Raw genomic sequence first — 12,076 nt, 5'->3', positions numbered from 1 at the left:
GTGATTCCTTCTGCTCAACTTTACTTGTGCAATAAAATCATCTCTGCATCAAATAATTAGGTCTGACTCATAAAAGGAGACCAGGCTGGTCTGAGCAGACAACACCAGAGTCAATGTCATGCTCGTGTGATTTTGTTTTTTTCTTAATTCACTGCTGGAACAATCCACTTACTAAGAACTGGCTCAAGGTCACACCCAATCCATCTCTTCTTTGAAGCCATTATTGTTTTATATCAGCATTAGCAAAACTCGTCTCAGGTTTTTTTTTTTTTCCCCTTTGGCCTTTACTCCCCTTCTTTCATCAAAACTCCTGCTGCATTTGGGCATCAGATAGAAGACTGTCCCCTCCCCTCCCCTTAAAGAGGCACAGAAAAAAGTGAGAGCAGCATCAAGATGTGGACTGCTTCCGCGTAGAAAGTTTGGTCCACCTTGGCTTCCAATTGGAGGGTTTTTTGTGGGGGAGTTTCCAAGTAATACAAGAGCCCCGTGGTGTAGAGTGTTAAAGCTGCAGTACTGCAGTCCTAAGCCCTGCTCATGACCTGAGTTCGATCCCCGGTGGAAGCTGGGTTTTCAGGTAGCTGGCTCGAGGTTGACTCAGCCTTCCATTCTTCCGAGGTTGGCAAAATGAGTCCCCAGCTTGCTGGGAGGAAAGCGTAGATGACTGGGAAAGGCAATAGCAAATCACCCCGTAAAAAGTCTGCCGTGAAAACGTTGTGAAAGCAATGTCACCCCAGAGTTGGAAACGACTGGTATTTGCACAGGGGACCTTTCCTTCCTTTCATGTAATGCTCAGCTGTAATCGTCCTGTTTCCAGATTTTCCCTTTCTCAATAGGTTCTGTTCTCAACCTCATTCAGTGCAATTCTTCTTCTTCTTCAAAAGCACAAACCAAGAGTGTTACACACTGTCTGCCCATTGTCATAACTTTCCAAGGCCTCACCCCCACTGGCACCATTTTCCCATCATTTCCTCCCCTGTTGAACCCCTGTGGGCTTTAAAAAGGTACTTGCTGTAGCATCGTGCTGATGGATTGGCACTCGTCTGTCTCAAAGTTTAATAGAGTTGTTCTAGCACCATTACACATCCACGAGAAAAGAACACAAATGGGAACAGCAAGTCACCACAAAGTTGCTGTGATGACCTCCTCCCCAAGAGCCACTGAGGACTGCCTACAGAGCATGTGTGAAAGGGGAAAGGTGGAAAAACAGATGGAGAAAGAGCACACACAGTTCCCACAAGTAGGATTGCCAAGTCAAATTCAAGAAATGTCTGGGGACTTTGTGAGTGGAGCCAGGAGACTTTAGGGGTGGAGCCAGGAGACTTTGGGGGTGGAGCCAGGAGACTTTAGGGATGGAGCTAGGAACAAAGTTGTGACAAGCGTAATTGAACTCCAAAGGGAGTTCTGGCCATCACATTTAAAGGGATCGCACATCTTTTGGAAATAATGAAGGATAGGGGCACCTTCTTTTGGGACTCATAGAATTGGACTCATAGAATTTGAGCTTTTGGGACTCATAGAATTTGAGCTTTGTGCCTCTTGTAAAATGTTGAATGTATTTTGAAGCTTGTAAAAGCCTTCAGTGAAACAGGGCAATACGTGCCTCCCTGTTGAGTTCTTGTTCTGGGCTGCCAATTGTCCCTACACCGGCATGTGTTGAAAGAAATCTCTGGCGAATTGGACTCTCCATTCACGGCTTTGCCAACTTCTTTCCTGGATCTCCACCATAAAGACTATGAACTTCTATTATGAATTGAAAGGACATTGTGTTTCCGGGTGATTTTTTTTTTTTGCACCTTTGCTTAAATTGTTTGATAAACTTTATATTTTCATAGTTGAGGCTGGTTTTTCGTGGATGCCTTAGGGCTTGTTTTCTCTCTTCCCCACCTGGGGATTGGCAACCCTATGCCACAAGTGAAAGATTGGTTGCCAGTAGGTCAGCCTCTGCATCGATAGTGATGATGAGAACAACATGGAGAACCCTTGCTATGTGGAACAGCCATGGAAAGATAAGCAGGATTCAAACGGGAGCTTCCAGCAGACAAGCTGGGACACCACATCTCCTGCACCTCCAGCGCTGTCCTGCCACCACTGGACTTGCAAAATGAGCCATGTTTCTCAAAGGTAGATGGCAATATATGCCTACCAAGGCATTTGCCAATCTTTCCTAGGCTTACCCTCCCTCACCTCACTGGCTCTCGCAGAAGGAGGAAGCAGGGAGATGGAAATTCTGCTGCAGATGTGTAATCGCTTCTGCTCATCACGTCTGTGACACTTTAGACCAGGGGTGTCGATGTTGAACTCATTTGTTATGAGGGCTAGATCTGACATTAATGAGACCTTGTTGGGTCAGGTCATGTGTGTCATAAAATGTAAGGCCAGTTAGCAGAGATATACACTTTATAAAGGCCACAGACAAACACAATTAAAGATTTTTTTTTAAAAAAAAAACAACTCTTAAAATAAAATGTGCTTAAAAGATTAGCACTCTTGCAATCTTTTGTTTATTTAACAGTCTCTGATAACTGACACCTCTTGCTCTGAATTATTGCATCAAAATCTGGAGATAATGTCTGTGTTGTAGTAGTCTTGAGTATGCTGTTCAGGTGTTGTTCAGGTGTGTGTCTGTAAGTTGCAAACCTACTTTTGATTTATTGACACTCATTACAGAAATCTCTTAGTCAATGCTTTGAGCCTAAGACCCAGGGGGAAACATGAAATGGCTCAGCATTGTGAGCTTTTGCACATAAGTTGCTTCATGTGCTGGTTAGCCAATGGAGAAAATAGAGACTTTGCTCTGTAGTGCCTGTGTGATTGAACAAGCCTGGCAATGCAAGTGTGATGCAAAAGGAAGCAAGAGAGAGAGAAGGAAGCAGATGACAGTGAGTTGCCTGCAGGCCTGATAGGAGCCCCCTGGGGGCCTAATCTGGCCCTTGGGCCACACATTTGACACCCCTGCTCTAGACGTTTCTCCAATCTCTATAGTCTTTATTGGAGAGACTGGGGAAATTCCTAGAGCAGAGTGGGTGATGTTACCATCTGAATAACACTTTCCCTCCCTAAGCTTTGAACCCTAAAAGCTCCTTCTGATGATCTGTTGCAAATACAACCTTTGTGTGGACGTGTCCTTCATTTTCATTTTAAAACATATTTTATATGAACTTGAGGTAAGTTTCAATCCATACTTCCAGAGTACTTCCATTATGATAATGCCAGGTGTGTCACCACATTTTGTGACCTCTTTGTTTCGACTTGAAACTTCATATTTCTTTTATGATGTCTCTAAGTGCACTTGTCCTTTCCCCACAATAGCATTAACAAAATCCAATAGAAATATTGTAGTTAAAATGGACTCCTGATCTAAAAATGATTTATAATGTCAAAATAGCATACAATAAATGAAAATGGGTATAAATTAACAAAAGAAAATGGGTTTGTGTAAAAATAGTTTCCCCTTCTACACACAAATAAAAAGAAGGGGGTCAAATACATATTTGCACATGCCTAGACGAAGCATTTTTATCCCATATCCCTTCTGCCCCATCCAAATTGCCATCTTGATGATTGATAGCGGACAACAAGAAGATGCATATAATTCAGTTGCCCAGCCCACACAACTGAAATCACAAGCCTGTGTTCCAGGGAGAATTCCAATCAAGGAGGGATTTGGAATAACACTCCCCCCCTCCCCACATCATCTCCACACCATGGTCTTTGTAACTTGAACCCTTCTGAACTTCCTTCCTGTCTCAGACGGTTACCTATTTCTGATCCTGGTCTTTACTGGGTGAACTGGGTTTGATTCCCCACTCCTCCACATGCAGCTGCTGGAATGGCCTTAGGTCAGCCATAGGTCTCACAGAGTTATCCTTGAAAGGGCAGCTTCTGAGAGAGCTCTCTCAGCCCACCCACCTCACAGGGTGTCTGTTATGGGAGCAGAAGATAAAGGAGATTGCGAGCTGCTCTGAGACTCTGATTCAGAGAGAAGGGCGGGGTATAAATCTACCTTCTTCTTCTTTTTCGTTCTTCTTGAACTTCACTCTTGCTAGACAATGATACTCAACTCTGGCTCCATTTGACTGAAAGCCCCAAAGATGCACACCTAGCCTTGGCCAGAGCAAGAGCCTTCTCAGCTTTGGTGCTTACTTGGTAGAACACTCTCCCTAGTGAAATCTTAATGCAGGGCTTGTAAAATGGAGATGTTCCACCAGTCCTGTGGTTGAGGTGGCGACAACCCATTTATAATGGCCTCTCCTGCTCTGCTTTGCTCTGCAGTGTCCTACATATTCTAGCAGCGTCCTACAGTCCTACATAGCTGTTCCCGTCACCCATTCACTTGCCCTGTCCTGCTTCAGTCTATGGCTATTTGTAATTAGAACTTTATCTGGTTCACCAGATTATTCAGCTGGTTCCATTTAAGAATTATTAATCTATTAATATGAATTGCATTGTACTTTAAAATTTTGTAAGCTTTAAGCAGGCCTCGGATTCATCAGCAGCTCACAGGAGCGCAGCTCCTGAACCTTTCTGAGGGTTCCCTCACCTGCCTTGTCCTTTAAATAGTAGGTGCAGCTGCATAACAATCCTTGGATTAGGAGAACGGGCAGCCAGCCAGCCACCAGGAGCTTTGCCATGCCCCCAGCAGCTCCATTAACCCCCGGAGAAGCCTGTACCACCCTTTCTCTACTTCTTATGTGATTTTGGGTGGCAAGTGGCTTGCTGACCTTTTGACCCACACATGGATCTCTAGCTAGCCCAAGCAGACCTCGCTCACCCGGGGCTCTCCTTTCTTGTGTTGGGTTGAACATATGAACATATGAAGCTGCCTTATACTGAATCAGACCCTCAGTCCATCAAAGTCAGTATTGTCTGCTCAGACTGGCAGCAGCTCACCAGGGTCTCAAGCTGAGGTTTTTCACACCTACTTGCCTGGACCCTTTTTAATTGGAGATGCCGTGGATTGAACCTGGGACCTTCTGCTTACCAAGCAGATGCTCTACCACTGAGCCAACGTCCCTTCCCTTCTTTTGACTGGGGGGGGCAGATGCTAATGGGTTATGCTAGTGAGCTCCACCACCTATTTTTCTACAAAATAGGTGGCTTTAAGAATGTTGTAACCTGCCTTAAGCCTGCTGTGTTGGGGAGGGCAGGCTAGACATTGAACAAAATAAATAAATGGATACACTCTACAGATTCTGAAATGAGACCCCCTATGAGTTCAACCCCCGCTGGACTCTCCCAGGCATGCATTAACCAACATTTTCAATGCTGATTTCCCATAGTTCCCTGTGCAGCAGTGACTCTGGGGTACAGAATGTCTTGTGTGAAGCATGCCTTTAAGGCATTCCCATTTTTAGAACTGCTTTTCCTTCGAGTGTTCTTCAGCTTTCCACAAGCACACAACCCACGCCCCCGGTGATGGAAGTGTTAAAGTCAGTAAATCTTGTGAGGAGGAGGCTGACCCAGCAGCAAAGAAGGCGAAAAACGTTGACGCGAGCATGTGTGGAAAAAGCCACCGGCTGACAGATCAGGCTGTGGGTGGCACTGAGCAGATGGTACCTCTTGGGTAATGCTGGGAAAAGTGAATAATCAAGAAGAGGGAGCAAGGGCAAGTGAAAGCCATGGTTGCAACAATCCCACTCTGCTTCTACCTCCTATCTGGGGCTGATAGCAAAAGAAGGAGATTTGGGTCATGTCGCAAGAACCTACCGGCAAGTGCCAGACAGCAGCTTACTTTGCCTGGCGTTTCCATGTGGGGATGGAAACACCATTCTGCATTTTTCTTTGCCTCCTCCTTCTGTTTCTGTGTTTCATCCCTCTGCCTCAGAATCAAACGACAGCCCCCAAGGTTGTGCACTGAACTCGTTTCTCCCCCGTGCCCTCTGGCCACCGTGGTGGTTGGAAGGTGGAGCATTTTAATTCCCTCTGATGGCTTATCCTTCCGACTCGTCTGTCTGGTTAAAGCCACGAGGGCCCTTGGAGACTCCTGTTTCCCAGAAGGCAAAATCTTTGCCCCGCGCTTTGAACCTTTTCTTTCCTCCTCAGCAGTTTTTCCCACTTGCTTGTCCCCTGGAGGTACGCAGCGCTAACGAGCAACCAGACATTCCCTCGTGACTTCCGCCATTTCTATAATTCACGCCGGCCTTTGTTGTGTGCTAATTAGGCAGGTAATACCTTCCAGCGACACATATAGACCCTGTTGCTACGACAATAGAGCAAGCCGGATGCTTGAGACTTGACTTCCCTGTAGGCAACCAGAGGGTCCCCCGGGGTTCTCAATACTCTTGCCAGGTATAAATGTCAAGAAACTGTTGTTCTGAACCACAGTCCATGAACCGGATTGCACCTTTGAAATTTTCTTTAAATTGGCCCTCCAGGCCTCTTCCTATCGCATTTTTAAGAGCTGTGGCATAGTGGCGTGAACGCATAAGAAGCTGCCTTAAAATCAGGGGTGGAATTTTAGCAGGAGCTCTTTTGCATATTAGGCCACACACCCCTGATGTAGCCAATTCTCCAAGAGCTTACAAAAAAAGAGCCTTGTAAGCTCTTGGAGGATTGGCTACACCAAGGGTGTGTGGCCTAATATGTAAAGGAGCTCCTGCTAGAATTCCACCCCTGCTTATAGTGGTTCACATAATTGGTCCATCAAGAACTACTCCAGTTGGCAGTGGCGCTCCAAGGATTCAAGCAGAGGTCTTTCACATCACCTACCCCCTGATCGTTTTAGCTGGAGATGCCGGGGATTGAACCTAGGACCTTCTGCATGCCAAGCAGATGCTGTACCGCTTAACCATAGCCCCTCACTGCATAGCAGATGTATACTGTAATACTGCCTTATACTGAATCACATCATTGGTCCATCCAGGGCTGTTCTGACTGGCAATGACTCTCCAGGGTCTCTGGCAAAGGTCTTTCACATCACCTACCACCCAGTCATTTTAGCTGGAGATGCCTGGAACACAGCATGCCTTGTTCTTTTCTTGATTGCGTTGATTTCATGGGCACTGACATTTCTCCCTTTCGATAGACCCTTGCAAAGGAGAACTAGAGAGCACTACCAGGCAATCAGCTTTGATGACAGGTTGCAAAGAATTGCTGCTCTTCCTCACTCAGTGCTTTGTGGGAGCTGCTTTTCAGGGGGCTGTAGAATTCTAATTCTTGGTCCAGTTTGTTTTCTTTAAGGGAGGGGGGATCCACTCCAGGGACCCTGAAAGTCCCTCAATAGGAAAGTGAGGGGAGATCTGTGAAGGAAGGGATGCACTGAAACACAGGACAAAAATGCCTATTGGGTGCCACCCGAAGGCCCATTGGACGTAACGGGAACCAGAAATGCCAACTGAATTATGTATTCCAATTATGTGGGGTCCATTGGAATACATTGCAGCATAACAAAGTTGCAATGAAAATATGGAAAGGATTTAAAGAAACCCCTGGGACTAGAATCTACGCTTGGAAATTGGAATGATACTCCTCAGAGTGGAATGATGGTCCCTGGGACCATATATGTTGTTCTGGGACTGGAATGACAGCCCCCAGAACACTGATTCCAGTCCCAGAGCACTTTATCTGGGCCCAGGGACCATAATTCTACTTCCAGGGATTACTATTCCACAACCAGGCCCAGGGTGGGTTTCTTGCAATCTGTTCTGCATTTCATTGCAACTGTAATGTTGCTGTAACATCTATAATGGAGTCTATGTAAGTCAATTGGCATGCATGGCTCCCATTATACCCATGGGCATTCAAACCTCTCCCATTGTTTCCAGTAGGCATTATTGTAGTTTGTTATAGTGCACCCCCATAATGGCAGATAGGGATGGGCATGAACCAACTCATAAACCAAAATCTGCGCAAGCTTGGGTCAGTGAGGAGCTCCCAACCCAATGCTCAGGGAATATGACTTCCCTGATTATTTATCAGATTTCTGACTACTTTGGCTGGATGGTTTGGCCCATTTAAATGTAATAGGAGCAGGATGGGTCTGCAACTGAGCTGTTAGGTTTAAATGGCTGTGAACTATTTCACCCGTCAGTTTCGCGCCCCCTCCCCTTGCTTCCAAGTAGGCGTACCCATCTCACTATTAGGTCTAAATAGCTGGCAGCCATTTAACCCTTCATTGATGATCTCCCCCTTTCTCCTGGTCATGGTGAGCCACGGCCGGAAGAAAAGGGGAACCACACTGGCCAGTTCAATTTGGGGCCTTTTGACTTGGTTCGGTTTAGGGGTCACCCCAAACCAAACTGAATTTTTTAGGTTCGAGCCCATCCCTAATGGCAGACCAACAGAAAGGGGTTGTCAGAACTTGAAGAACTTCAAACGAAACTCATTACTTTGTTGCAAAAGTATAAGACGTTTATTGAGAACTGTGTTCGGGGAAAGCACAAGTTGACTCTGATAACGGGTTCAGCTATCGATACATTCTTTATGCAGTTGTAACAGAAACAATCAAACCATTTCTCACACTCTGGGAGACAGTTGTCTGTTCCCAGGGTCCCTTATCTCCATGGAGGAGGAAGGAGCCCTGCTGTGATGCTTTGGCGGGCTAGCTTCAAAGGACACCTGCAGATGTTTTCCAGAGGCTATCTGCCACCTTCAGTGGTTACAGTTTGTTTGAAATGCAAAGCATTTGGTTAGTAGGCCTGACTACAAGGACATGGGATTAGTAGGCAGTTACAATATGGAGTCTGTTAGGCTAAGAGCACCAAGCTCAGCATACATAGCAGATACAAGTTCTGACAGGGGTAGGGGGTTGCAAAGGAAGCTGCTTCTACCTTGTAAAAACAAAACAAAAAAACCAGGCCCACAATAAGGAAGGGTGGCAAGGGAAGAGGTTTCCGTGGAAATGTAAGAAAATTCAGACTTTTAAAAGAGTCAAACTTTTTTTAAAAAATGCCATCGCCAGCCAGAGCCCCACTGTTACTGCCATTTTAGGAATCAGTGGAAACTGTGCTGGGAGACATCTACTTTGAGAGTCTGTAACATTGACTCTCTTGGTCCAATTCACTTGAAAATTTCATCGGTCTTTAAAATACAGGGAGAACTGTGTTGAATCCAAATTTGCTGTATTATCTTTGTGAAAAACCTGATTTGAATCCCAAAATGGTAATGTCCTACCAGAAAATAAGCAGCCACAGGAAATTTCCCTCACAAAGGCTGGATTTGGAATTATAATGAATTTTTTCTCAATGCACACTCTTATTATTCAGAGCCAGTTTGGTGTAGAGATTAAGTGCGTGGACTCTTATCTGGGAGAACCGAGTTTGAGTCCCCACTCTTCCACTTGCACCTGCTGGAATGGCCTTGGGTCAGCCATAGCTTTTGTAAGAGTTGTCCTTGAAAGGCAGCTGCTGTAAGAGCTCTCTCAGCCCCACCCACCTCACAGGGTGTCTGTTGTCGTGGTGGAAGGTAAAGGCGATTGGGACCGCTCTGAGACTCTGAGATTCAGAGTATAGTGTGGGATATAAATCCAATATCGTCATCATCATCTTCTTCAATTGTGTTTGATTTTCCTTGCCATTACCAACCAACATTTAGCTGAAAGGAAATAAGGGCTATAAAATATAAAGTCCAATGTATAATGCCGCCTTATACCAAATCAGACCATTGGTCCATCTCATTCAGTATTGTCCATTTTGCTATTCAGTGATGGAATGTTGCTCCAGTTACCAGTGTACCTCAAGTTTTGGCCTTACTAAGATTGGTTGAGTGACTGTGTAGCAGACTCCATGTCCTCATTGGTAGAATGAGGGGTAATTTTGCCCTTTCCTCCAGGTTTCTGTAAAGACCAGCGAAAATGAGGAACAGCTGTGACCTGTCCCATATCCGAGAGCTGGGGGTGGGGCGGACATATTTGAATGTACTTGTTTTGGTGGTTTAGCCTGAGTTGTTCAAGTAGAGGCATCATTTATTCATTCCCTGGTCTATTAGACATCAGCTGGATATCCCCTTGACCTAAAGTGTGTCTCATCAGTTGCACCACCATCATTTTCTTATTCAGTGTTTTGGAAGGAGAGAGATGGAGAGGGATTAGAGAGGGTTGGGGAAGAATGAGGAAAAGATGCCTTAAAATTAAAAAGTGCAAGTGATAGTGCAGAATGGGGCGAAAAATGAGTCTGAGGACTAATGTATATTAAAAATTACTAATCAACTCAAACTATGGAACTCGTGACCATCAGATGGTGATATTGGGTTTGACATAATTGTCATAACTTCCTTGGCAGTTTCATTGTGATATTTAGATGGCTACTATCTTTGGAAGCTAGATCTGAGTCCACTAGCACCTTAAAGATCAACAAGATTTTCAGGGTAGGAATTTTTGAGAGTCAAAAGACCCATCTAATGAATCTAACTGTTCAATTGCAGACCAACATGGCTATCCTCTGAAGCTGTCTTAGAAAGGATGCTAAGGGATCACTGCCTGGGTTTAGTATGATACTTCTAATGCAACATTTCATTGTTTCGGGGTTGAGGGTCCCTCTAGGTCTTGTCCTGAAGCTGTGTTCCAAGTATGTTTGTTCCATGTCTAGGTTGGAGCACAGTGTTATGGTGTGGATCGAGATGCAGTGCAACCATGCCTTCCTTTCATAGCTCTATCATGACCTGCAGGTGAACCTTCTTGTAACATCTAGGTGGTTATTGTTGGCAAGGAACATGCTGATGGACCTTTGATGCGGGTTTGCGTGATAGCTCTTAAGGAGTGGTCAATCATGCTTATGTTATGAGGTTCCCTTCATACTGAGGTTAGAGCTGATTTGTATAGCATGGATCAATGCATAATGAAATTCTGAGGAGATTCCATCAAGGACTTAAAGGTCACCATAGTTCAAGAAAAACACTTCAAAACCAAAATCCAATGTGAAGCTGCTGAACTGGAATTCATATGTAAATTTGACTCAGTCAGACTTGGATCGAATAGGGACTTTGTGTGGTTATCTCATTACCAGAAGTAACTGCCTTTCCCTTTCAGGTATCCCATCAATAGAAGGAAGTGGTCACACCCAGCCTAGACTGAGCATTCTACCTTTTCTTATTCATGACTTTTGCAATGGCTTTACGTTTTCATGGCACATACTTCTTGCATCCACTCCCTTCTCCCCTTACCCCCGGTATTCATGACTGGGGAAAGGCTAACAGAGAGAAACAGAGAGTTTTGCCCAAATACTTATGAAGAAGGGTCCCTGGACAGCAGGTGACATGGTGATTCACTTCCGACATGCACCAGAAATTATTCCAACACATTGCTGGTGATGCTGCTGAGATGCTGGTGTAGGCCTCCCCTACTGCTGGGGGTCCCACATTCATTCCTCATTGTCTCTGTTTCCCTCCACCTGTGTAGGAGGTATTAAAATATTTCCCTCTGTTTCCCTCCATTATACACCACCTATATTCATGAAATAAATAAATAATAATATATTTCTAGCCATTTTTGACGCATACTCCATGTATCTGTCAAACAGAGCTGGATTTCTTGAAAGCTTAAGCTGCAATAAAATTTTGCTAGTCTTGAAAGTGCTTCTGGACTCTACTACAATGAAATTCTGTCTTTCCTTCTGCTGTTCTCCTTTCCCTTTTCCACTCTCCTCCCTACCTCTCCAACCTTTTAGGCCTAGTCCCAATAATCCACCTGCGTAGGGGGTGTTAAAATATTTCCCTCTGTTCCCCTCCCTTGGCCTTTCCCCAGTGGTCTGCCTCTCCCGTCTTAACTCAGAACTTTACCTGTGTTGTGTTCCTGTGTTGTCACTCAGGGAGTTTGCCCGTTGGAAGGTGAGGAACACAGCCATTGAGCGGAGGGACCTGCTCCGCAACCCTGTTCCCCTGATGCCTGAGTTCCAGAGAAGCATACGCCTGCTGGGCAGGAGGCCCACGACACAGCAGTTCATTGATACCATCATCAAAAAGTACGGCACACACATACTCATCTCTGCCACTTTGGGAGGTAGGTGGCAGCAGGATTACTTCTGTTTCCCTCCCCCCTCGCTATCATTTGGAGCAGAGCACACTGTACTATTCCAGTTCTCTGGACTTGGGCTTGGCAGCATATTAGAGGCTAAGGAGAAAGTGTAACCAGTGTTCCCTCTAA

The 12,076-nt window shown here is 45.2% G+C and overlaps 1 protein-coding gene across 1 annotated transcript in view; it reads left to right on the top strand.

The window, feature by feature from the left end:
* The window catches only part of BRINP1 (BMP/retinoic acid inducible neural specific 1), a 199,191-nt gene that overhangs the window by 137,562 nt on the left and 49,553 nt on the right, over positions 1–12,076 (top strand). The window contains exon 3 of the mRNA XM_060251015.1: positions 11,742–11,932. Within this exon, the coding sequence (XP_060106998.1) occupies positions 11,742–11,932 (191 nt within the window). The remainder of the gene's footprint in view (positions 1–11,741; positions 11,933–12,076) is intronic.

The sequence above is a fragment of the Heteronotia binoei genome, chromosome 12 (genome assembly GCF_032191835.1).
Source record: "Heteronotia binoei isolate CCM8104 ecotype False Entrance Well chromosome 12, APGP_CSIRO_Hbin_v1, whole genome shotgun sequence".
In the NCBI taxonomy this organism is placed as follows: domain Eukaryota; kingdom Metazoa; phylum Chordata; class Lepidosauria; order Squamata; family Gekkonidae; genus Heteronotia; species Heteronotia binoei.
Note: the sequence above shows the minus strand (reverse complement) of the source record. Positions and strands in the feature narration are given on the sequence as shown.